Below are 27,397 nucleotides of genomic sequence, written 5' to 3'. Positions count from 1 at the left end.
CTGTGAGAGGGATTAGGCGGAGAGGGTGACTTGCCCCAAGAGTACCCAGTAAAACTTTGCAGCAGAACAGAAACTTCCTTTTTAATATGTACACCGCCTTTCTACATTGTTACACGCAAGGCAGTTCACAAGCCATAGAAATGATAAAATATGCAACAAAGATCACACGTCCTATAAACAATCTGATCCAATGCAAATCATAACGAAAAATATGACTGTAAAAATAAGCGGCTTAATGCAATAGTCAATAAGCTGTTTCAAATACAATATTGAACAATAAAAGGAACCCTTAACATATCAGCAAATAATAATCAAACAGAAAATCACACCTCAAAAACCACAACAAATCATTACTGGACTGTAATCAATAAAAATAACAGCAAAGTCACAATGCATAAAACACCACAGATCATGTAAAAAAAAAAAAAAAAGATATACTGAGCAGCAAAGTCACATAGCTTATAAAATTACAAAATATAGCTGGTTCCTTGCTCCAGGTCCATTATGTAATCCAGAAGTACTTGGATCCCTACCTGCAAAAAAAGAAGCCCATCTGAGTTATGGAAAGAGCAGTGTGTAAACATCAAAATGAAGCAGCACCATAAAAGGTGGGCCAGGGTTCATGAACCCTGACAAAGCGTTGATGGACATCAGTTGGGGATGGAACACCAGGAAAGGGAGATAGACCAAGGTATAATAGAGCTATAAACAAAACCTGGTGAACTCTGAACTCTGTACCAAACATTTTACTCTTCTTTATTTAGACTGCAGTTGCCCCAAATCCAACCTTTGTCATGGTTGTTCATCACTATTCAAAGACACCACCACCATTGCTGCTGCTTCAGTTGCCTTCTCCCCTCGGTCCCCTCTCCATTTTATTCCTCCTCAGGAGATCCCAGCCAATCAGGGACAATATACTCCAAGGGACAACGTAATTATGTGCCTATATATTGATGTCACTAAGGGCAAAAAGAAGTGAGGTCAATGCACCCTACACTGGACACATGGGAGATCCTAACAAGCAGATCCCTTCTTTTGGCTTCACTCTGTCTCTCAGCATTTCTTCCGCCAAATGAGAATGGTTTGCACGTCAAGGGGTGCTGGTGGGCTGTGTCATGGATTCCTGGGGAGGGAGAAGTGACTGAACAGTGAGAGCTGCTACTTCCTGCCTTTTGCCATTCTGCAGAAATACTTTGACACTGTCCGAGTCAGACACTTGCAGGATCTGTGGCGCTCATCTAACTGTGATCGCTACCTATGTAGTATCTACTTTTTTAAACACCCATTTCATTCCCCACCCCTTTCTGGATGGCTTTTTTTTAAGATACATAAGAGGATACAGTGGACCCTCTGGATACAAATTTAATTTGTTCCGAGGGTCCATGTGCACCCCGAAAAATCCACCGCAATAGAGCGCTTTGCGCATGCGGTGAAACCCGGAAAAATACTTCCTGGTTTGCCACTTTCACAACCCGAAGTTTACGTTACTCAAGAGTAACATAATCCAAGGGTCTACTGTAGTTCTTATCGGCTCAACCCATCTGACCAGGCAAGAATAAATGAAAGCAGATGCATGGGGGAAGGACATAGGAAGATTAAACACAGTTGGCAGCCCCCACCAGTATTTCTCTGACCCTGTCCTTTCCTACCAGGTAAATCTGACCTGCTGCACCCAAGTTCAAAAGCCCTGCCTGGAGATCACTTCCTGGGCCGCCGTGCCAGCCCTCTGCTGAGCTGGTCAGCTGTGGCTCAGAACAAGCGCAAGACCTCCAGCAAGAGCACAGCGATGCGGCAGAACCTCTTCCAGCTCAACGGCAGCAGCAAGAAGCTGCGGACCAAGGAGGTGCTTTTCCCTGTGCACAGCGTGGCTGCCCCCATTTTTGGCAACGGCTTTGGCTCAGACTCGTTCAGCCGCATTGCCAACTCCTACTCCGCTTTTGGAAGCGCCGGCCTGGTTCTGCCGTGCACCCAGAAGCTTTTGCGTGCCAAGAAGGCCGAGCGGTTGGATGTCGAGATGGGCAAGGGAGGGCGCCGGAAAATGGGCGGCGAGTACCTGGTCAAGCTGGACCACGAGGGCGTGACGTCACCCAAGAACAAGAACTGCAAGGCCTTGCTGATGAACGACAAGGACTTTGGCTCGCTGCCCGGCCACGGCTATGCTCACCCGGCCTTGGGGATCAAGGAGAAGAAGAGCACATCGCTGCCCATGGGGCTAGCGCTGCGCAAGTACACGGGTCAAACGGAGTACGGTCTGCACTGCGACAGCGACTGTCACAGCTCCTACTCAGACATGGATGAAGATGAGGTGGACGACCTGAGAGGAAGTGTCCCCTCCCGCTTCCTGACACGTCTTTCCGTCTCGTCATCGTCCTCCGGATCGTCCACCTCCTCCAGCTCGGGCTCGGGCTCCACGTCCAGCCTCTGCTCATCCGACAATGACTCGTCCTATAGTTCCGACGACGAGGACTCGACCTTGCTGGTGCAGACCTGCCTGACGCACCCTGTCCCAGCCCTGCTGGCCCAGTCCGAAGCCCTACGCTCCAAGGGCAGCACCCTGCAGAGGTGCTTTGGTGCTGGGACCAAGGGCAAGCTCAGGCGCAAGGAGGCCCTGAGCTTCTCCAAAGCCAAAGAGTTCTCCCGCCGGCAGAGGCTGCCCTCGGTGGAAAACCGGCCAAAGATCTCTGCTTTCCTGCCAGCACGCCAGCTCTGGAAGTGGTCTGGGAATCCCACTCAGGTATGGGAAATGGATGCCAGTCCATCGGAGCTTTTTAGAACATTGCTCATGCTCTCATATATAAAATAAAATATTCTATGCCATATGGTACGATTGTACTATAGTATGCAAATTAAGGGAAATGGTTTTGAATCTGCTTTGTCTGGTTGTTAAAACTGTATCAATGGGGTTTTGTTTTGGCAAGAGCTATTGTGACAGAGCTGGAAGGAAATGGTAGGAGGAAGCGGTTCATAAGTCTTTCTGTGCCTTTCAACAGGAGGATAGGCTAAACTTGGGAGGCTTCCTTCTCCGCTCTTCATACTGCCTTCCTGTAACTGACCTGGCGGAAAGACCCAAGTTCCCTTTCTCTTTTTTTTTGGTGATAAAAGAACCATGAATTCCTGTTTTTACACTTCAGCCTCAGGTTAATCAATTAGGATGCTTGTGCTGCCCATCTCGGGCACACTTTGCTCAGAAGTACATCCAAGTGAACACTTAACCACATAGACAGGCTCAGAGCTGCAAAACAGGCTTTGGGGCTTTCCTGAGCCCCACAAAGATTAGACTGGCGCTCGCTGCTGTGCATCGGCCGTCATCAAATCCTCCAGGTTGGCGAGGGATCACTGTCTTTACTAACTGGCATTCAGTTGTCCCAGATACTTCACACAGGAAATCTGCAATAGCAGCCAATTTTTTGTAAGCGCTTCTGCATTTGTGGGAACACGGCCGAGGTTTCATAGCGGCTAGCGGCCTCCTGCGAGTGGCTGGCGGGAGCCAGTTTTCTCCTGAGGCGTGGGCTGGGTCTGCATTTAAGCTCTGGTGGGTACAGTGGGAACGAGCTGCTTCTCTTCCACCCACTCGGTTATCTTGCTCCCTGTGAGGCACCAGCCATGTTCTGTGTGTCTTGTCCCTAGGCTGCGTTCCATGTCAATATGGCCCTTCTGGGCACCCGTACCTCACAGGACATAAAAACATGCCTGGCAACCCCATTTGGGTCTTTTTTGTTGATTAGCCTCTCCCAGGGATTCTCGCTAAAGCCAAGCTTGCTTTTGATCCAGAGTGGGCCCCTCACTTACGCTCCGTTGCTACAGGCTGCGGAGGGCATCTTCTGCTGTTGACACGCAGGGCTTTGTTTCCGTGGCAACAGTCAGAATCCCGTAGGTGGCAGAACCCCACCAGGGCCTGTAGGAAGGCGGGGTGGTGGTGGGGACCCTGTGCGAGATGCAGGCCCCTGTTTACTGTGCCTTAGCATGCTCTGCCCTTCCCTGCAGCGTCGTGGCATGAAGGGGAAAGCACGGAAATTGTTCTACAAGGCAATTGTACGGGGCAAGGAGACTCTGCGCATCGGTGACTGTGCTGTCTTCCTGTCAGCCGGGCGACCCCATCTGCCGTACATCGGCCGCATCGAGAGCATGTGGGAATCCTGGGGCAGCAACATGGTTGTCAAAGTAAAGTGGTTCTACCATCCTGAGGAGACCAAGCTGGGCAAGCGACATAGCGATGGCAAGGTGAGAGGCCAGAAAGTGCTGGAAGCGAAATTTGGGAGCGAGAGTTAGGTGGGGGGAAGGAGGGTGAGGCAGGCACAGGGTGTGGCTGAACTAGTAGTACCTGGGATAGCTCAGTTGGTAAGAGCATAAAAACTCTTGATCTCAGGGTCGTGGGTTCGACCCCTGTGTTGGGCAAAAGATAGTTGCATTGCAGAGGGTTCTGGTTATATGACGCTCGTGGCCCCTGCCAACTCTACAGTTATATGAAGCAACACAAAGCATGCTCTGAACTAAAGTAAGGATGGGCTGCTGGTAGTTTGGGATCCAGTGGGAGATCACCTGCTATCCCATGTGCAGCCAGGAGTGGAGGGCCAGCAAGCTCTGGGGAAGCTGGTTGAACTTGCCCCATACCTTGGTTCTCAGATGGCTTAGGTGTCGAAGAAATTGGCTCCCGAACGCCACAAACCCAGAAGTGTTCCGGTTTGCGAACATTTTTCGGAAGCCGAACACCTGATGCGGCTTCTGCTTAAGTGCAGGAAGCTCCTGCAGCCAATCGGAAGCCGCACCTTGGTTTTCAAACAGTTTCAGGAGTTGAATGAACTACTGGAACGGATTACAGTGGACGCTCGGGTTGCGAACATGATCCGTGCGAGAGGCACGTTCACAACCCGCAGCACCGCGCCTGTGCACGTGTGGGTTGCGATTCGCTGCTTCTGTGCATGCACAGAAGCCGAAACCCGGAAGTAACCCGTTCCGGTACTTCCGCATTTCGGCATGTCTGTATCCCAAAAACACGCAACCTGAAGCATCTGTAACCCGAGGTATGACTGTATGTTCGAGAACCAAGGTAGCACTGTAATCTAATTGGCTAATGCTACCACACTGGGAGGGAGATTTCTGGAATGTGTGCACCCCAGCTTTCTATATCTCTTGTTGCTTTGAGCTGAAAAGTGATTGAATTCCCACAATGTCGGGTGCTTGCAGACTGGCAAACAACAATTCTTGCAGAGGACTTGGTCCTGGGGTCCGCGCATCGGCCCTTTTGTTTGCAAAAAACCACAAGGCTGGGGTGCAATATTTTGACATGTGGCCTTCTTGCAGAACGCGCTGTACCAGTCGTGCCATGAGGACGAGAACGACGTCCAAACCATCTCGCACAAATGCCAGGTGGTAGAACGCGAACACTACGAGCAGCTGACACGCAGCAAGAAATACCAGGACCGTCAAGACCTCTACTACCTGGCAGGGAGCTACGACCCCACCACAGGCCGGCTCGTGACTGCAGACGGCGTGCCCATCTTATGCTGAGACTGCGGGATGCAACCACTGCTCCAGGGCCGGAAAACGGCTGGCGGGGTGGGGGTGTGGATAGGAGGGCCAAGGGACAGTGGCAAGGGGGCCCGTCTCCTCTCACCGTTTCCTGCCCGTTGGATGCAAGGCCCTGAAATATGCAAGGTTCCCGGCTTTGCCATGCCCCGGGGTTGCAGGCTGATCCCGGCTCCCCACACGGCTCTGTACAGATTTGAATCCAAGCCATACTTTCCCTAGTACCTCTGACTGTTTGCCGCAGGCCAAACACAAATCAGGTTACCGCTCTATTTATTTCGTGTGTAAATAGTGTATTTCTGACGGGAAGTTTTATGGAAAAAGAAGCAAACGAGACAAAAAAAAAAAAGAGGCAGGTTTTACGGGGGTGGGAGGGTAAGGGGGCTATTTGATGGGTTTTATTTTGTGTTCGATGCACTGTTTTCCCTCCAGCTTAGCTGGGGGTGCGGATGCCAGGCAAGCATGTAAATACAGAAGGGGGCACTTGAAGGCCGCGGCAGCGCAGGCTCCGAAAGGCCACGCTGACCTCACAAGACTGTGTATTATAGACTCCCCTCACCCGTCCCCTCCTACCCTTTTTTATTATTATTATTAATTATTATTATTATTATTGTTATTCTAATGATAATTATTCTGACAATGTCTGCGGATGTTAATATGCTCCTGTTAAAGAGAAGATTATATATATTATTATAAAATCAGGATCTAGTATTTTGGTCTCTGTATCTCGGGGTCGGGGATATTCCTAGCTTTGGTTTAGGTCCATAGCTTAGCTGTAAAGCAACACGCGTCTTGCAAGGAAAAGGTCCAATGTCCATTCCTTGGCATCTCCAGCTAAGGCTGGGGAAACTTCATCAGAAACCCTGGCTATCTGTTCTGCATGCAGCTGCTGGGTGACCTTGGGCCAGTCACACTTCTCTGAAGTCTCTCAGCCCCACTCACCTCACAGAGTGTTTGTTGTGGGGGAGGAAGGGAAAAGGAGAATGTTAGCCGCTTTGAGATTCCTTCGGGTAGTGATAAAGTGGAATATCAAATCCAAACTCTTCTTTATCAGTGTAGTCCAAACTGAGCTAGATAAACCAACGATCTTACTCGGTACTGTATAAGACAGCTTACCTGTGACTTCTTTGGACACTTGACCCTTTCACATAAGGTATGATTTCATTAAAGGAGCTTTGTGTGCAAGCCCCCGCTGCAATGAATGGATGGGACAGGCCCATCACATGCATCCACTCATGGGCAAATCTCATTCTTTTCAATGGGACTTGTACAACGGATGCAGGTACCTAATTTATTACAACGTTTAGCAGAAGCCGTCACTCTCATGGGAGCTGAATGTACTTTGGCTTATGCCTACCTGCATAGATCTATAGATATTATCGAGTTGACATGTTCCTGTTTGAGCAGTCCTTGCAACAGACACTTTGGGTTAGAGAACAAACGGCACTTGCGATATTTCAGTAATCTTACGTAAAATTATAAAGGCAACATTCCGCCAGAAAATAATTAAGAGAGAACCCTTCCAACCAAAGTAGCTGGACAGTATACTAGCAGATGAATTTTACACAGCCCAGAGAAAATAAGTTTTGTGGCTGCTGCTTGCAATATGGGATGGGCTAGATATCCGGCTGCATCCCACCAGTTCTGTGACAGATGCTTGACAACCTTTTTTTTTCTGCAGTCCAAGGAGAGATCCAAAAAAAGAGAGGTAAACTGAGCTCCTGGAGGGACTGCTAATGTAGCTATATCTATATTTTCAATGTGTTCTTTTCAGTGCAGTGAGTCACATGTCACGCATCGGGATCATGGGATAGGGAGGGTCAGGAGCCAGAGCTTTGTATAGATCTTCTGCTAGACTTAAGCTTCCAGTTATTCTGCAAACAATCCTGTGCAAGTTGTCTCCATAAGTGGAGGGCAAAGAGCCTGCACCAAGTCCTATATAGAGCTTTGGAAGAAGCTGCGCATGTGAAATAGATTTGCTGCATCAGCCATGTCCTCCCTCCCAAGTTTTACTCATTTCTGGCTGGACAAGAGGCAACCAATAATCTCCAGAGTAAATCTGTATTTTAGAAAATCACATAATTTATGTGCTTTCTGGATCATCCTGGCTACTCAAGAACCTTCATCATTCTCCATGGCATGCTTGCCACCTTAGATGGCAAAAGAAGAACTGAGGAAAAAATAGTTCAAACTGTAACTTTCTGGGCTTTTTCCCCCAAGGGGGCAGATATTGGGCTCAGAAATATATGACCAATGCCAGTTCTAGACATTTGGGGGTTTATTTTTCCACATCAGGGTTTACAGACAGATTACCTAACTTGCCCATTGGTTTCAGGAGAGCCTTACCGCTGCTATTTTACAGTAGGTGTGTAATCATTTTGGAATAAATGAAAAACTGAGCTAAACAGAGCTCCGTGGGTTGAATTCCATTACTGTATAACTAAAAGGCACAGAAGATCAAATCGCTATTTCTGGGGGAGGGGGGTGTCTCTAGTGACAGTGGCAGCAAAGCTCTCTTTTCTTTTTATGGCTGTCTATGGCCACCAAAAAGGGACGCGGGTGGCGCTGTGGGTTAAAGCCTCAGCGCCTAGGGCTTGCCGATCGCAAGGTCGGCGGTTCGAATCCCCGTGGCGGGGTGCGCTCCCACTGTTCGGTCCCAGCGCCTGCCAACCTAGCAGTTCGAAAGCACTCTCGGGTGCAAGTAGATAAATAGGGACCACTTACTAGCGGGAAGGTAAACGGCGTTTCCGTGTGCGGCTCTGGCTCGCCAGAGCAGCGATGTCACGCTGGCCACGTGACCCGGAAGTGTCTTTGGACAGCGCTGGCCCTTGGCCTCTTTGAGTGAGATGGGCGCACAACCCTAGAGTCTGTCAAGAGTGGCCCGTATGGGCAGGGGTACCTTTACCTTTACCTATGGCCACCATCCATATATTTACTTACCATGCCCCAGAAACTGCAGTATCCCTTGACTTTGTGAGGAACCAATGGCTGCCATCTCAAAAATAATAATAAAAAAAAAAATAGTGGCATGAGTCACTTTTAACCCTCCAACACACCAGAATAATGCAACATCTGGGGCATGGTGAGAAAATAAAATGGCTACCTGTAGAAGCTCTGCTAAGATAGGCACAGCTCAGGAAAGTTACCAAGTCCAAGAGAATGCCTGCATGGTTAATAAGCAGAGTTAAGGAAGCAATTGAAGATATAAGAAGGGTTCCTTCAGAAAACTGAAGTCTTACCCAAATGAAAACAAAATTGGGCCTATGAAATGCAAGTGACAGGAATTAAGAAAATGAATTTGAGGAGCCAGTCACTAAAAACTTTAAAAGTATCAATTTAAGGAATATTTACAATATAATTTATGGGTAGGGAGGCAAGCTGGACCATTGAATGACAAGGAAGCGAAAGGAATGCTAAAGGAGAGAACACAGATTGCATAACAGGTGAGTGAATTCCTTGCTTTCCTACCTGAATTCCTACCTTAGTTCTTCAAACTTCCAGAAATTGTAAATTCAGGCATGGATATCTGCCCTGTGTATCTCACAGTAAAGATGAACAGTGGTGAGAAGAGATGAAGTTCCAGGCTTATTGACAAATTAAACATTTTAACAAATCGCCAGTTCCAGATGGTATTCCATCAAGAGTTCTAAAAATGTGAAAGTGCTGATCTTCTAACAAAAAATACCTAGCTTGTCTCCAGGAACAACATTCATATCTGAATACTGGAAAGTGGCCAACATAACATCCATTTTTAAAAGGATCCATGGGGATCCAGAAAATTACAGGCCTGTTAGCTTAATGTCTGTTCCGGGTAAATTGATGGAAAGCATTATTAAAGATAAAATTATCAAGCATACTAAAGAACGAGTATTTCTGAAAGAAAAACCAACATGGCTTCTGCAAAGGTAAGTCCTGTCTTACTGAAGTTTTGGACTTGCTCTTCGAGAGTTTCAATAAACATTTGGACAGGGGTGACCCAATACACATTATGTACTTGAACATTTGATAAAAGTTCCTCATTGAAAACATCTGAATAAACTTATTGGTCCTGGGATAATAAGACAGGTCCTCTTAGGGATTGGTAAACTAAAGAACAGAAGTAGACAGTTGCAAAAATTGAGAAAGATGGAAAGTAGGGTCTCAAAGATCTGTATCAAGACTTATTTTTAACTTGTTCATAAACGATCTGGAAACAAGTGTGCCAAGTTTGGTGATGGACTTCCAGATTATTCAGGGTGCAAAAACAAAAAGGGGTCACGAGGGAGCTCCTAAATGATATCTCCAAACAGGACGAGTAAGTTTTAAAATGGTAAATGTGGTTCAATATAATGGAAGTGTAAGGTGATGCACATTGGGACGGAATATCCAACTTCTCATGGGAACTGATGGGCGTTTGAACTGGCGGTGGCTGACCTGGAAAGAAAACTGGAAAACCGCCCGTAATCGTAATGAATTTGTACAAGCCTCTGGTGTGTACGGTTCTGTTTGTTGCCTATCCAAAGGAGTACTGGAGCTGGAAAAGGTACAGGAAAGAACAACCAAAATGATGGAGAGGGTTGGAGCAACTTCTCTTCAAGAAAAGGCTGCAATGTTTGGACAGCCTGCAACTTGGGATACCTTTTAATTGAGTTAGGCAAATTCATGGAGTATAAGGTTATTTATCAGTGGCTCACAGTCGTGATGACTATATATGACCTGCAGGATCAGAGGCAATATGCTGGGCAGTACAAGAGGGCAAGTGCGATCCCAGTCGCATCCTGCTTGTGAGTCCCTCTGATGGGCCACTGGGAACAGTGCTGAGCCACACGGTCCTCTGGTCTGAGCCAGCTGGGCTGCCATTATCTTTTGAAGCATGGCAATGGCCAAAAATAACTATTGAAAAAGGGAGAGACAAATGCAGCAAAACGAATGGCAAAAGTTCTCCCGTCCCTTTTGTGCAAAAGGTACATGGCCTCTGTCTCCACTATATAACAAACTCCACAGAAATAAGGCTTAACTTCTTCTCATCGGCATGCAAACAGGTTCCTAAAGACACTTGAGTATTGGACCAAAATAGATGGGATGTGGAAAATCCATGATGGGATCCTGATTTAAATAAACAACAACTTTAAAACTGCTCTGCTAACAGAATCTGAGCACCCAGCAGCTTGTGCGTTGAAGGAGATGGCGTTTTAATTTTTTACTCCACCCTCACTTCCCTGATCTAAATTCCTCCACCACCAGGTTGACATTAACTTTGTGTAGGCAGGGTGAGTGGGTGTGAATCGCAGATACAGTACAGTTTGAGATAAGCACATTAGATGAGGAAAAGAGCTTGAAGGGAGGGTTAAACACACACAGTGCATTGATGCTCTGATCAAAACTTCAGATCCCTGCATCTGCTTTGAAATGTAAAAACAATTAAAGCAACCTGATCACAAGTTTTCTGTGCCCTGTTTGGTTCTAGACTGATTCAACCGCCCTTCGGAAGAACTTTATTTCTGGCTCCCCTGAACTCTCCATGTAGTAGAATTGCCCTGTTCAGTAATTCAGAAATCCTCCGAATTTCTGCTTGCTATACACCTGTTAACAAAGTGCAGGAGACCCAGGAAAAAGGAGGGCAGAGCTGAACCCTCTTGTCTCTTGTAGGTGCTATATGGCCACGCTTCAGGTACAGCATTCACTTTCACGTTCCTGCTGATGCTAGGAAAACTCCCTCACAGTCAATGCAATGGATGATTAAGGCTGCAGTGATTAAGGTTTCAGTCCTAGGACACCTGTAAGTCCCATTAAATACGGTGGTGCATATACTTCTCAGTAAACTGGCATAGGGTGCAGCAGAAAGAGGAGGAGACCAGCTGCCTGACTGATTTTGGCAGTGCCTCAAGTAGGGCTTGAACAGCTGTGCAATAAGCAAAGATTCGGGAGAGAAAAGAGGAATTTTTGTTCGACAATATTTTTTTGCATTATTATTTATCCTGCTTTTCTAAAAGCATTTAAAACAGTTTGCAGGGGAATTAATTATTTTTAAAAAAATAGATTAAAAATAATGCACAACACTAAAATAGCAGCATTTATAAATCAAACGAGTTGAAAACAGCCAAGCTTAAAACTCCTAAAAGCGCGATATTATTTGAAAATTAAAAGTCTGCAGGATTGTTGGGGTTTTTAAAAGTGTTCAATGGCTAAAAATGACTAAAAGGAAAAATAATGGGAAGCTTGCAGAGCTCCATAGGGAAGACATTCCATAACTTTGGGGCTGGCAACAAAAAGGCCCTGCCTCCTGAAATCATCTATCAGATGTATTGCAATGACCATACGGAAAACATGTCATCTGATGCTGACCTTAATGCCCGGTCAGGTTCATATAATACGGGGGGAGGAGAACCTTAGGCCTAGAGAGCAAATGCAGTTGTCCAGGCCTCTCCATTGACCCCTCAGGATTTTCCCCAGGCTACATCCCTTGCTTCACACCATCATCAACTGCTTTTGCCTGGCTGGGATGTATTCTTGGACAATTGCTTGCCTAGATGGAAGATGAAGAGATGTGCATGTGAAAACGTCTTGCTTTTGTATGACCAGAATGCAGCCTGCTGTACAAAGGTAAGAGCTGCATATATTGCTCCAACAATATTTTTGCCTCTGGCCTTAGAAAATGTTCCTTGCCCCCGATATAGGAGCAAAGGGTTCTTGAGATAACCCAGTTCCATGCAGGTGTTAAAAGCACCAGAGGCCTGCAAAACACACACAGAGAGACAATCCCGTGTCTGAAGGAGGACTTGGGCACTGTAGTGGGTTGATTAATGTCAATCTAAGTTTGCCAGACTGCATTTTAGCTTTAAAACTAACCAACATACTTAAGTATAATTACTGCACAAAGGGGTTAATAACAGAGCAAGCTGTCCTGCCAGACCTAGCAAGGTCACTTCCTCTTACCTCGGGAGGAAATGGGTAAGCAAGCCTATTGCTCAACCTCCTGTCAACCTGATAAGCTCAGCATATAAAGAGGCTTGAGCTGGTTGCTCCAGTTCAGATCGCATGGCTCTCACAAGCCACTTTTGAGTTCCCATACCAGTAATTTAGGAACTTTCACCACTGTAACTAAGCCAGGTTTTACTGCTTATGCAACCTTTTCTGAATGCTGTATGGAAAAACGTGAACCTTGGGAGAATTTGTAAGTAAACCATTTTTAACTTCGCAAACATGGTCTTTTTCTATGCTAGGGGAAGAGGGAAGTTTTGGAATTCACAGGGGCATATTTTAAAGTCCAACAACCTATATTTACATGCTTAACTTTGCTGCATGTTTTGTGATTTTAAATCTCCGCTAGGGTTCTCTCACTAAAGGGTACTTGCCCCAAACTTGAATCTTGGCATCCAGGAATTCTCCTTTCTATATACTAATTTTTTCCTTGAACCAACAAACCAGAAAAATGCAGTTCTCCCATCTCTTCCTTCCTTGTTCCTTTGGTCTTCACACCTAGTCCACCTTTTCTGTGGGACTCTTGCTTGCTTATGGTAGCAGGCAGGCAGGAAGAAGATGCCCAAATGGATCAGAGGAGGAACAGCCTAGAGAAGCTGCGCCTACAACTTAACTGAAGCTAAAGAATGAAATCTCAAAGTTTCCGCCAGTGCCACACTTCTGGGACTCTGTTTCACTGACACATAAAGGCAGCCACAACACACACAGGTACAATGTCCCTCTCAGTCAACTTGATCCGGCAGAAGCATTGCCACATTTTGTGTACAATAGGGCTTTATTGCATTTAACAGCTGTATGAAAAACAGGGAGGCAGAGCAGTATTTGCAGTGATTGGAAGCTGCAGCTTCAGTACCTACCATGTTTCTTCTCCCTTCTACATAAGCAAAAGCAGATTAAAACTACACAGCATAATCACCTATTTGCTAATTAGAATTGCTAACAGTTTTACTAGCTCCTGCGCCTTGAACAGCAGCTTGATCCACAGACACTAGCAGATTATAGTGCCCCTCTGTGAAAAGCTTCTGCTCCTCACTTCAGTAGATCAAGCGGCTATTAAAGGCACACAAAGCAGGTTAGGCCCCCTTTTTTCTTCTTTTTTACTATCATCTGGTAACCATGGGAAAAATGGAAACAAACACATACAGGTTAGAACTCCCCCCCCCCCCCCGGCATACAAATGGGGTAACCAAGGACCAGAAATGTTAATATTTGTTCTTAAGAAGCTCAGGTACAGCCTAGACCAGGCATGGCCAAATTTGGCCCTCCAGCTGTTTTGGGACTTCCATTCCCATCATCCCTGACCACTGGTCCTGTTAGCTAGGGATGATAGGAGTTGTAGTCCCAAAACAGCTGGAGACCCAAGTTTGGCCATGCCTGGACCTAGACAAACCCCGTATTTTCAACCAGTGGGCAACCTGAGGCTCAGGCCCCAAATATGTGACCCACACACCCCTCCTCCAGACTACTCTGTCCACTCCTATAGACACAGTCATAGTCATCCCTTGTGACATAGTCACTACACTAGGGTTACCAGACGTTCCCGGGGACAGTCCCTGGATTTGCAAATCTTTCCCCGGACAGATTCCGTCCTCAGAATGTCCCCAGATTTGCAAATCTGTTCCCGGGAAATGTGGCAGTGGCAGCCTCAGCAGCCGGGAACCAGTCTGGTAGCGCAGTTGGCTCTGGCTGGCTTCAGAAGTTGCTCACTGCCGTGGCGCCCGCCATTTTTCCTTGCCGGAAGTCCCCATATGATGTGTCGTGTGCGATCTCCTGCCCCCTTCCCCCTTTGTTTTGACTGATCGGGGGAGGCTTGGGAGTCGTGGGCGAGCGACCATTGCTCAGTTTTTTAAAAACTCTGTGCATTTATGTTTCATGGGTTCGAAAGAAGGACTTTGCACCTTTATACAATATGCATGTATGCTTGGGCCCAGGGTCTTTTGCCTCACCATCTCCACTACTGACTCCCTGTTGCTACTCAGCTTAAAAAAAAAAAGAAGTGTCCCCGGAATCATTGAAAAAAATCTGGTAACCATACACTACACATTCTCACATGCTTTTGCCTTGCTGAAATGTATTCTTGAAATGTGGTCCTCCTACCTTTGGCTCGCTTGGTTGAGCAATGAAGAGATGCACACACCTCAGAAACCTCTTTCTTTTGCAGGGCCTACGGCACAAAGTTTGCTCCATGGCCTCTCTTTGTCTCTGGCCCCAGGTAGGTCGTTCATGAAGGAATTTGGCCCTCGGTCTTAAAAAAAATGGCCCATGCTTTCTGAGAGAAGTTCAGCTCTTTGGAGGAGACCAAGAAGAGTGAAAGAACCCAGGAAGATTGCTCCAGCTGTGACTACCATCTCAATCTGCAAAGCCATTCATTCCAGCTGCTATAATTACACAACTTTGCCACTAATAGAAATGCCATCCCTGTGCTCTCCCAGAGAGGAAAAGCACCTCACTTTGGGCTTGTTGCTTCAGTTCAGCTCATTTCCTCTCCATCCTCATGCTCTACTTACTTGTTGGTCCAAGAGTAATAGAGAAACCTCAGTATGTTGCTCAAAACAAAAAAGGAACTGAAGTATCTGGAAAGCAGGTTGGGGTAACTAGGGAAGGGAAGTATATTTTAAGTGCACCCTGGGTAGCAGGTTTAAAACCAATTAACCCTCTAATTTTCAGAGAGTGGTGATTGCCTTTTTCCTGGCCTTCAGCACCTGCAAAATAGGCAGTCAAACAGGTGGAGGCCACAATGAAGAAGAAAGGCTTCCCCACTCATTTTATTTGTCTTCTAGCTGCTGAAGGCACAAAGCCTTGCTAGGAAGCCACAACAGAGGTGTCAACTGTATTTATTCTGAATCTGTGTCATGATGCTGCTCTGGCAGAGTTGCCAGATTCAGACTCTGGGTGGGTTCCTGTTCCCTTAAGAGTCTCATAAAACAGATAGTGCTGCAGTAATGGGAACTGCTGTGTGTGTAATAGTAAGGCCCATACCAGGTGAATTTTTAAAGCACATTTTAAAGCTTTCTCAAGGTCTGGGCTTGACAACTCCATGCACTTACACTTTAAGAAGCCCATTAGCTCCAACAGAGGGAATTTTAATTGATCATCTGCACTGCTTATCAGCAAGCAATCCCTTTTGCAAGTAGCTGTTTAAATCCAGTTCAAGAGGGGATAGTGTGAATTGGCCCTGGTAGTCAATTCTGTTAATCCGATTTGTTGGGAATGGAGGAGGAAGGAAGGAAAGCTGGGAGGTCCTACTTGGGCAAATCAATATATGTTGTCGTGGGGACAGAAGCAATGAAAGCTTTCCCAGGCACTGTTTGCAAGAACTATAGCAGGATATTGTACGAAATTTCAGCTCAAGACTATGTCCCAACATATTAAAATGTTCCAAACTGCAGAATGTCACCAGGTTTCGCCTTGTCATTAAGGACAACTATAAGCATTAAGCAGCAACTAGAACAATTGCATGGTCACCAGTACTATGGTTGTGGTGTCCCTCAGCTGTGTGAAAGAAACACTTGTGTGTACGTGTGTATTTAATAATCCATGTTCACACATATTTGAATGCTAGTAACTCTGATTGGGTCATAGTTTCCAGACATGTGTGTGAAAGTAAGGTAAAGGACCCAAGGACAGTTAAGTCCAGTCAAAGGCGACTATGAGGTTGTGGTGCTCACCTCGCTTTCAGGCCGAGGGAGTCGGCATTTGTCCACAGACAGCTTTCCAGGTAATATGGCCAGCATGACTAAACTGCTTCTGGCGCAACAGGACACTGTGAGGGAAACCAGAGTGCACGGAAATGCCATTTACCTTCCCGCCGCAGAGGTACCTACTTATCTACTTGCACTGGCATGCTTTCGAACTGCTAGGTTGGCAGGAGCAGGGACAGAGCAATGGGAGCTCAGTCTTTCACAGGGATTCAAACTGCTGACCTTCTGATTGCAAAGCCCAAGAGGCTCAGTGGTTTAGACCACAGCGCCACCCGCGTATTGTAGTTTATGTATGAAAGTACATGAACTACAATACTATGGAAAACACTAGTGCAACACACTTTACGTGTACGGGTCATTGTTGTTGTCACGTAACAAATCTATTGCAAATCCACTAGGATTTTAAAGAATATAGAAGAAGGCAAGCAATTCTGGGAGGGGAGAGAATCATGTAACTTAAAATATATTATAGGTTGGTCAAAGGATTTATATCTTTTTGTCATCAAATGAGGGTGGTCTCTCCCCTCTCCGGTGTGTTGTAAGTTTGGAACTATAAGAGAGGGTGTACTCACAAGTATGCAAAAAAGAATCCAGGACCTGCTGATCTTGAGATGCAAGAATTTGAGTGGCACCTGGAGGGAATTAGGCAGAAATGGCCCACCTCCTTGCAGACCTTTTGTAGAGCAAATTCTTGTGGTTAGCCAGCGCAATTGCTGCAAATTATACAAGCGGCATGGAGTTTGTTCCAGTGGGAGTGTGCAGTTGGCTCATGCAGAGCTAATCTGACACAGTGTGACTGTGTGTGTGTGTGTGTGTGTGTACATGAGCACACAAACCTTTCGTCTGGATTTTTCTCATGGCCTGGGGGAGAAAAGAAAGCAGAGAAACTAGTTTTGGGGAGTCCTGGCTGAGACGCACTATCTCCTTTGTTGGCACAAGCAAAATACTTCTGCGCATTCTGGGGCTGTCCATTTGCCGCTGAGCGGAAGGCACAGTTAAAGTAGAATGTAGGAACGTTTAAGAAGCGCTCAGCATAAGGTGGCGAGGCTCGTCCATGTGGATTTGATCTGAAAGGGTGGATGCAGTGAGAGCCCAGGTGAAAAGCATTATTGCTAATGAACGTGTTTTACAGTAGCAGCCAAATTTAGAAGCTTGAATGGGTCAGGCACAGAAACAGAAAGAGAGCGAGCCTGTCGCCCTCCAGATGTTGTGGGATTCCTTCCAGCATGGCCAATGGTCAGGGATGATGGGAGTTGTGGTACAGCAGCATCTGGAGAGCCGCAGTTTACCCATTCATGCCACACTACAAAGTGACACTTGCCTGTTATTAAAATCTCCCGAAGAGAAAAGTAGTGGTGTGAGTTACAATGAGTTAGGCTGGGTCCCTTCTAATTCCTGGACCCGGCAAAGGTTAAAATCTAACTGAGGATCCCATTGTTGAATTAGCCAGGCAAGGGCCACAATGGCCCCTAAGTACAGGAAAGGAAGTTGCTCTGTGGCAAAAGGGCAAATAGGTGGGCTCCCTCCATCACCAGGGCTGGTAGTGAAGAGGACAACAGCGAGAGAGGATGTGTGTGAGCTGGGCTGGAAGCAGGTGGATGCCCTGAGAGCGACAGCCATGCTTTATTTCTGTTGAAATCCAAGGCTGTGGCTATGGGGAAAGCGAGCCCTCCACTGTAGGCTCAGGTTGTACATGTGTGTAAATGAACCACGTATCATAAAGATATCACAGCCTCCACTGCCCCTCATTCCAAGGAAACCAAACCCTGAGAATTGGGCCTGGCGCCTCTGGCGTCTCACACTGCTCAGAGGCGAGTGTCATGGAACAGAATGAACGACGAAGGCTCCCTTCTCCTTGTGTCACCTCTCAGACAGAGTGCAGTCATACCTCATGTTACGTCCGCTTCATGTTACGTTCTTTCAGGTTACGTCCTGCGGTGACCCAGAAGTACCGGAAAGGGTTACTTCCGGGTTTCACCGCCCGCACATGCACATGGGAAATTGAGTTTAGTAGGTTCACCCAGGCATGGGTGTTGCTAGGATTTTGGTTAGCAGGGGCAGGCCTTTTGTTGGTGGGGGGAGCAGACCTCAGTTAGCTATGTATTTTTATTGATTTTTATTGATGGGGGGGCAGCTGCCCCTCCCTGCCCGCCCTGGCTACGGCCATGCACCCAGGTGTTCTGGGCTGCGCTCGAGGCATTTAAGCCGGCACACCAAATGGAAATCACACATACAGAGCAAATCTTACATGCCTACTCGGAAGTAGGCCCAACTACATTCAGTGTGACTTGGTTCCTGGCATGGGCATAGCCAGGATTTATGTTGGGCGGTAGGGCATGACTCCTACCTGTCATCATCCTCTGTCTGGTTCCGTCTAGCAGATTCAGAATGAAATGTCTCAACAGCAGTTGTTTCAAATTACTTTTTAGACCCCAAACACTCAGAAAAATCTGTCTGAATCTGTCTACTTTGAGTATTTTTATTTATTTACTTTGATGGGGAGGGGACAGCTGGCCCACAGCCCGGCTACGCCCATGGTCCCAGGTAATGAGTATCAGATTGCAGCCTTAACAAAGTCAACATGAAAGTGTCCTTTAACTCACAGTTCCCACTACTGTAGCTGCAGCTGCTTACAAGGGCCCCTGCAGTGTTAGTGCTGCCATGGGACCTGCCCATGGGTAGAGACTTGAGGATAACAGCTTCCATTTTTTAAAAAAATGAGCAATACATGCAAGCCCCTATGTGCGGCAGTGCCCCCAAATGAGCTGTCTGAAATTAACATTAGGAGGCTGGTGTCCTTGGCTTTTGGGCTAGGCCCTAGGGGACGCGGGGGACGCTGTGGGTTAAACCACAGAGCCTAGGACTTGCCGATCAGAAGGTCGGCGGTTCAAATCCCTGCGACAGGGTGAGCGCCCATTGCTCAGTCCCTGCTCCTGCCAACCTAGCAGTTCGAAAGCACGCCAAAGTGCAAGTAGATAAATAGGTACTGCTCCGGCGGGAAGGTAAATGGCGTTTCCGTGTGCTGCTCTGGTTCACCAGAAGCGGCTTAGTCATGCTGGCCAAGTGACCCGGAAGCTGTACGTCGGATCCCTCAGCCAATAAAGCGAGATGAGCACCGCAACCCCAGAGTCGGCCACACCTGACCTAATGGTCAGGGGTCCCCTTTACCTAGGGGTTGGAATATGCCATGATGTGGCAGGTAGAAGGTATTCATAGAATCATAGAATCATAGAGTTGGAATAGACCACAAGGGCCATCGAGTCCAACCCCCTGCCAAGCAGGAAACACCATCAGAGCACTCCTGACATATGGTTGTCAAGCCTCTGCTTAAAGACCTCCAAAGAAGGAGACTCCACCACACTCCTTGGCAGCAAATTCCACTGTCGAACAGCTCTTACTGTCAGGAAGTTCTTCCTAATGTTTAGGTGGAATCTTCTTTCTTGTAGTTTGGATCCATTGCTCCGTGTCCGCTTCTCTGGAGCAGCAGAAAACAACCTTTCTCCCTCCTCTATGTGACATCCTTTTATATATTTGAACATGGCTATCATATCACCCCTTAACCTCCTCTTCTCCAGGCTAAACATGCCCAGCTCCCTTAGCCGTTCCTCATAAGGCATCGTTTCCAGGCCTTTGACCATTTTGGTTGCCCTCCTCTGGACATGTTCCAGTTTGTCAGTGTCTGTGGTGCCCAGAACTGGACACAGTACTCCAGGTGAGGTCTGACCAGAGCAGAATACAGTGGCACTATTACTTCCCTTGATCTAGATGCTATACTCCTATTGATGCAGCCCAGAATTGCATTGGCTTTTTTAGCTGCCGCGTCACACTGTTGGCTCATGTCAAGTTTGTGGTCAACCAAGACTCCTAGATCCTTTTCACATGCACTGCTCTCAAGCCATATTCCTCTTCAGGGGAGCGGGGGTAAAAGTTGTGAGGAAACTAGAGGTTTTCTGAATTTCCACAACAGTGTGAGCTTAATTAGATAACTACCTCCAGCAGCAGTGCTTGGGCAAAGTGTGCCCAAGATGTCTATCCGAACTGTTTCTGAGTGATTATTGTCCCACAGCAAGACACAGCCAAAACGCTTCGCAAGATGAGACCAGAATGTGGATTAAGAGCAACAACTTTAGGCTGCTGTACGCGGCTACTACAAATCCAACCACAGAATCCCCCAGCAGAGGAATAAGGATGAAAAAATAGGTATTTGCCAAAACAAAAACAAAGAAAACTTACCTTCATGTTCTTCCACAGTCACTCCAGGAACCAGAGACAATAACTTTCTAGAAAGAAAGAAAGAAAAATCTGTTAAGTATCTTCCCTGCTGACTTGTTTGAAAAAGGCCAAGTCTATAGCCTCTCATGATTCCTTCCTCTTCCTATGAGAAAAAAAATGCGTCCTTGTTTAAAAGGACAAAATATGCAGGATGCTTTCCCTTTGTGATGTGGATTTTTCATTGCTCGTGCAAAGATTGCCCTCCTGTGTGGCAGAAGCCGGGATTCTGCATCTGCCTCACCTGCCTCACCTTGGGCTGGCCGCAACTCCACAGATGCTGAACTACCTGTGAGGAAACTTTGCCAATCCCTTGAAAGAGCAGGAGATAAACTAGTTCTCCTCTGGGATGCCTGGAAACCAACAGACCCAAACACAGTCTTAAGACATGCACCCAGTAACAGGCACCATGACACTTCATGTGGCGGCACAGTGTACATACATTTGCATCAGTAACACACAGGTATTCTAGCATGTGCATGTTTCTTTGTCCCATAGGTATAGCCACTGCCCTCAAGCAACACTTTGTCTGAAGTCTGTACCAAAACAGCACTTGTATGCACCATAATGGCAATAATGCCTTGGTGAGATCTTTTTTTTATCCCTGACTTTGCATCCCCCAGTTCTGGCAACAGGACAAGAGCATAAAATTCTGGAGAGGCCAGTAAAAAATCTGGCTGGTGACAATCCTCCTAGTATCTGTGTCAGCAATTGGACTACTGCAGGGACCCAATTCCAGCTCTCATGCCAGCAACAATACGTGCGTGATTGATCCTCAAAGCTGTAGTCGCAGTGCAGTGGCTCATTGGATAGGACTATTTAAAAGGGGGGGGGGGAGCACTTGAATGTGTGCATTAGTGTTCCAGAAGAAGTGAGCAATGTCCTTGTTGCTTTTTCTTGCCTGTCCTTGAATGACTGTTATGTTCATGTTCTTTGCAGAACAGGTGCAACTACGTTCAAATACAAGCAGAAACACTGGGGGGATAGCCTTGGAGATTTTTCATGCCATTTGTTCTTCCAGGTAGGCCTACATATGGGGCAGGCAGGCAGGTTAACTTGTACAGCTTGGAAGTCCTCTTAGATCCCGGCATATAGTCCTGATGGACAAATCGAAGGTGTGGATGACAACTCTGGGAGGAGGAGCAGCAGCTGTAGGAGAGAATAGCTGTAACAACCTGGCTCATAACTGAAAAAGCTACCCTGCAAGTCCAGCATCCATAAAACTGAGTTAGAGTCTGTCTACACACTACCTGGAGCAGATCAAGCGGGCATATTTCAGTGTCCAGCACATTTTAGGAGCATAGGAAGGTTATTTGTGTGCCCAGCCTCAGTATTTCGTTTTCTGGCAGGCAACCGTTCTCCAGGATTCATGACAGATGAGTGCTTCCCATCAACTGATCCCTGATCTTTTTAACTGGAGACACTAGATAACCGGGACCTTTTGGATTCAAAGCAAGTACACTACCATAGAAAAAGGTTGAAGAATACCTGGACCAATGGTCTGCCTTGGAATAAGGTAGTTTCCCTATGTCCCTAGATAAAGTCCTTCCCATTTTCTTGGATATTCAGATACATGGGCAAATCAAAAGCCGCGTCTCCTCTGCAACACCCCAGAAGCACATCATTTTGAGTTGGGTGCAGAATGCAACCTCCTGAGAATATAATTTAATTTTTAAGCAAGTTGGCAGTCCTCATGACTGAGAAGACACGCTTGATAGCTGATCCAAAGCTCAGCAGGGGAAGGTTTTCATCCCCAGTATAGTTCCTTCCCCGTCCCTATGTCTAGTGACAGAAGTAATTATGAAACTTACACAAATGTGGTATAAACTGGCCTAATTTGCAGAATTATAAAAGTGCCATTCTTGGCATAGAAGGTGGAGTACCTTACTGCATGATTCTTATTCTGTTTCTTAGAACAGAATACAAACGTCCTGCCCACATCTGTTACAAAAGGACATGAAGTGCAGTGCCACGCAGGCCAGATTCTGTAGCATCCTTTGCCATGCCAAACAATACTCAGGTATTGGGGGGGGGGGGTGTAGAGGGGATGCGCTTATGAGACTCCTCATTACAAGGTGGCTTGAGCAGAGCTAAGAGCTCCCTGGCTCTTGCATGTGATTCTCCGTCAGTTGGGACTCCAGGTTTAACCCTAACCATCAGGCCTGGGACAGAATCCATGGAATTTCATTTTAGCATATAATCTAATTGAGAAGTCCCAGGCTACAGCCCATCTGCGGTTTTATAGGGGCTGCTGGCGGTAAATTAGATCCATCCCCTTCTATTGGATGTGTTGTCATTTTTATGACTTTGGGGGTTATATAAATAGGAGTGGGGAGGGAGGGAGGCTCAGGCAGGCGGGCAGGCAAAGGACTAGTCCTGCAATTGCCAAACTCCCATCTCTCCCTTTTAGTGTTTGAAAATTCTGGCTAGTTTATAAAAATCTCACTCACTGTCAGTCTCTGGCGGAACACAATCCTTGTTGATGTGGAGAACAAGAGGCAACTTCAAACAGCTGTTGGCATGTGTCGGAAACAGATAAAGTGAAAAAAACAGAATGGAGTTCAGGGTGGGGTTCCGAGATCACAGGCCAAGCAGAGGAGGGAAAGAGGAATGTTTTAAATTATAGATAATTGTGCGTTGCATGTGCACGCTACACAGGCTTATGCATCTGCATATGGGTTCTAGCAAAGAGCCTGTATTAAACCTCTGCTCTCAATCCAGAGCACCTGCAGATATCTCCATTCACTTCTGTGGAGGAAGAAGCTTTCTTTGTGGAACTGCCCTCCCTTTTGAAGTGACCTGGGACGCCCTTGGTAGTGGAGGAGTTCTGGGGCAGCACTGCAACACACGGAGGCAGCCCCTGAGTTGGGGTATTTGTGCACTGGTGGGCAAATCACGCAGTCCTCCTATGCAACACATGTCAAGAACACAGTAAATGCAATAGCCCTCCCCTGCTTCCTTTCTTCACACGCAGGGTCCTACATGTAGCCTGGCACGTGTGGCCAATCTGGCGCATGCAAACATACTTTAGGCATGCTGTCACTGGAAAACCCATTAAATCAGCAACACACCAGATCAAGGAAGAGGCACACATGCGGACCATACTGTCAATGTAGTGGTGACAGCTATTGACAAAGCACTTGGACTAGATAGCAATACAAAATTCCTTAAGGTGGAACCCTCTTATAGTACGAAACTGGAAAAGGAAATAATTATTGCTTTGTTTTCTTTGCATACTTGTCTCTGTGCAATTTCCCTTATCTCCACAAAATATGGTTATGCGCACCCCGTTGCCAGGTGCTAAGGGATTTCAGGGGTGGCAATGCCTACCTCTGGTTTGATTTTGGGGGATGGGGGTGAAGGTCACTGGAGACATGTCTTTGTGACATACGGTTGTATTTACGCTTATACGTCAGATTGAGCAGAAGGCAGAAGGATTCACAGCATTAACACTATGGGGAAGCTCTACAGAGACTCATTAACCATTTGGCCCAAACCTGCAGGGAGTTCGGCCTCACCATCAGCTGGGTCAGGACATCGCCAACACTCCACGCATCAGCATTGATGACCACATTCTTGAGCTGGTAGACAATTTTGTCTACCTGGGCTCTACCATAACCAGCAACTTCTTCACCAAGTGCTGAGCTGGATATGGTACTGGCAAGGTAACTATGGCCTTTCCAAAAGGGTATGGGAGAATGTGATGCTAACAACCAATACCAAGATGAAGGTCTACCAAGATTGTGTGTTGAGCACGCTACTTTATGGAAGTGAGTTGTAGGCAACTTGTACCCGCCAGGAGCGACATCTCAATGCCTTCCATATGCGCTGCATCAGGAAGGCTTTGGGCATCACATGGTAGGACAGAGTCTCAAACAAAGATGCTCTCTCCCAAGCCCACATTCCCAGCATGTTCACACTCCTAGATCAGCGACAACTACGCTGGCTTGGTCATGGCCACAGAATGGAAAATGGCATGATCCCCAAGGATGTGCTCTGTGAGAGCTGGCTTCAGGCACCAGGCCCATTGCCAGACCAACTCTGCATTCCAAAGATGTCTGCAAACATGACATGAAGGCGGGCAACATTAACTCCGCCGTGTAGGAATCCCTTGCAGATGACAGCAGCGCCTGAACACACAGGTTGCGTATCCACAGGAGCGACCAGAGGAACAATGACTGCTGGGAGAAGTGCAGAAAGAAGAAATGCTATGGTACACCTGCATGAGCGCAACTGGGCACCTTCATCTGCCCCAGTTGCAACAAAACATGTCTCTCTCCCATATCAATCTCTACAGCCACAGCAGGCACTGAAACTCTCCAGTGGTTTGACTTCAATCCCGAAGGCACGCTCTTCATTGTTTCCCAAGACAGACTGATGCCAACGACAATCTTCATTTTACAAAGACTGAATCTATATTTGTTTTCAGCTGGCTTCTCTATCTCTGTACACACCCAGCTGCTTCTATAGGCTCAGGCTGCAATCATATGCATGCTTGCTTAAAAGTAAATTAATAGAAATCAATTAGACTTACTTTGAGGGTGGTCAGTTACACATTACCAAAAAAGAAATCTGTATCACCACAAAAGAAGACATCAATTTGCATATTTAAATTTCTATAATTAGAAATTTCTATTATATAATTTCTGTATAATAGATTTAGCCATGGTGGGAAAGACACCAGATGTCTTGTGTGCCCATTTGGTCTGTTGACTAAGAACTGCTGATGTTCTCATTTTTACAGTTCCTTATAGGTAGATCAGACTTGGACTAGACAGCCTTCCCAAAGAGAGTGCTGTTCTCTGTAAAGTAGGACACACGGCCACCCTGCTTATTTCCAATAAAATATCTTTAGGACTGGTGTAGAGGGATGCATTCATGATCATTTTTGCTGAGGCCTATAATATAGTAATAATTTAACAATGACAACATTTCTTATAACCTGCCCATCTGACAAGATTGTCCCAGCCATATGGTGTCATCTGGTCAGAACCAGTAAATCTTTTGTAGAAGTTTACCAGAGTGTGAGACTTTGCCACACTGGTGTAACCTATGAAGCTCCTTCCCACCTGCATTCCCTGTGCCTTGGTGTGGCTTTGCCTTCTGTGCAATTGAAATCCTATGACAGAAGCACTCAATAATGGAGGCCTAATTCTGTGCCATTCCCAGAGCAGAGTTCCTCTCCTGTTCTAATCCAGCAGTGCCACAAGCACTTCCTGCCTGGGCCACATGCCCTGTCAGTGTCACAGATTGGCCACCTATATGTTAGAACATCTACTGTACATGTTGCCTTCTTGCTCCCGAGAATCATTAAATGCAAATCTGTCACAACAGAATGCCTGAGAGGTCCTTGGCCCACACAAAGGTCGGAATTCTTAGCAGATGAGGGGGAGACAATATAAATCAGGGGTAGGCAACATAAGGCCCGTGGGCCGAATGCTGCCCAATCACCTTCTCAATCCAGCCCATGGACGGTCCGGGAATCAGCGTGTTTTTACATGAGTAGAATCTCTGGGTTATTTGTGGGGCATAAGAATTCGTTTATTTATTTTTTCTTCAAAATATAGTCGGGCCCCACACAAGGTCTGAGGGATGGCGGACCGGCCCATGGCTAGAAAAGGTTGCTGACCCCTGGTATAGATTCACCGCAAAGCCAGCTCAGAGCCAGTGTTGCACAGTGGTTAGATAACATACTGCTTCCGCCCTGACATTATGGATTACAACTCCCATCATCCCTGATCATTGACCATACTGGTGGGAGTTGAAGTCCACTACATCTGGAGGGTTTAACATTGGCTACACCTGGCTAGACTAGAATCTTGTGAGACCCAGTCTCAATCCCCATTCACCCATGAAACTAACCGGGAGGCCTCAGACCAGTCGCCATCTCTCTGTTCAACCTACTTCACACAATTGTTATGAGAATAAAATGGGTGCAGGGAGAACTCTGTATGCTGCTCTAAATTCTCCAGAGGAAAGTTGGAATCATGTACTGTGCAAGCTGAAACACTACCGTATCATCTCATAGCACTGTATCATCTCATTATAGCACTGAATTTTAGGGTAGCCAGATTATTTGATTCCAGTTACTGTATTACAGTCCAGTTGAAAGTAAAGGATGCCCCTCCCAATATTTTTCCATTTCCAGAAGGGAAGTTGTGTGTTAAGTCTGTAGCAGCAAAAACAAAAACGTGTTATGGCTGGCACCTTAAAGTCTAACAAATATATTGCAGCAAAAACTTTGTGCTGAAGTGGAGTGTAGTCTGCGAAGGCTTATGCCATCCTAAATTTGTCAGTGTTTAATGAACCACAAAGAAACTTTGTTGCCCTAGATGCCACGGTTGCCGTACATTCTGCTACTGCATATTATTTGGACGGTGGTGACGTGAGGGCCTTACCGTAGATAGAAGTGGCTTTTTCCCCTGGAAAGACAGAGCCTAGGGCTACCTTGGATGCTACAGCCTCAGTGACATCTCTTTGCAGGTATTTAGGGGGCTGCCTGCAGCTACTTGTGATGAGGCCAAGGCGCTCTTCACATGCGCACAGGTCTTCTCCTTGACGACGACGAAGGGTCTCGTGGCAAGTGCGTTGAAGCACAATAAGCCACCTGGCCTCGAGTCCATTTTATCAACTGCACGAGCTGCTGATAATGCCAAGGTTGCAGGTTCAACCACAGCATATTCCTTCCTTGCAATGGGGTCGGACTAGATGATCCTTGGGGGTCCCTCCCAATTCTATAATCTCTCTCTCTCTATATATATATACTGTATATATGAGCGTCGTTGTTTTTTGTGTCGCTTGCACACAGCGACGTGGCAGCGCCGCATTGGTTCGCCGCGGCGGCGACAACACACTTATCCCAGCGCGGTGACTCGCGACGAGAACGGCCACGCCGGGCTGCTCCGGAGGGGCACCGAAACCAGCCAACCACCGCGGCCGTA

At 46.8% G+C, this 27,397-nt stretch overlaps 1 protein-coding gene and 1 long non-coding RNA gene across 9 annotated transcripts in view; one reads left to right on the top strand and one right to left on the bottom strand.

Moving 5' to 3' along the window:
* BAHCC1 (BAH domain and coiled-coil containing 1) overlaps positions 1 to 6,227 on the top strand; it is a 163,371-nt gene extending 157,144 nt beyond the window's left edge. For all 8 annotated transcript variants that reach the window (XM_083427160.1, XM_083427163.1, XM_083427162.1 and 5 more), the window contains 3 exons: positions 1,653 to 2,734; positions 3,985 to 4,221; positions 5,302 to 6,227. In XM_083427160.1, coding sequence (XP_083283286.1) covers positions 1,653 to 2,734; positions 3,985 to 4,221; positions 5,302 to 5,508 — 1,526 coding nt within the window. In that variant the 3' untranslated portion in view covers positions 5,509 to 6,227. The remainder of the gene's footprint in view (positions 1 to 1,652; positions 2,735 to 3,984; positions 4,222 to 5,301) is intronic.
* Positions 56 to 27,304, bottom strand: LOC310671744. Its single transcript, XR_014508141.1, has 3 exons — positions 26,855 to 27,304; positions 20,421 to 20,467; positions 56 to 533 (listed from the first exon to the last, which is right to left on the bottom strand). It is a non-coding gene; the product is annotated as an uncharacterized lncRNA (long non-coding RNA).
* Positions 27,305 to 27,397: the final 93 nt, after the last annotated feature.

This window comes from Podarcis tiliguerta (genome assembly GCF_965153285.1).
Source record: "Podarcis tiliguerta genome assembly, chromosome: 2".
Classification (NCBI taxonomy): Eukaryota; Metazoa; Chordata; class Lepidosauria; order Squamata; family Lacertidae; genus Podarcis; species Podarcis tiliguerta.
This window is presented reverse-complemented; position numbering and strand designations above follow the sequence as displayed.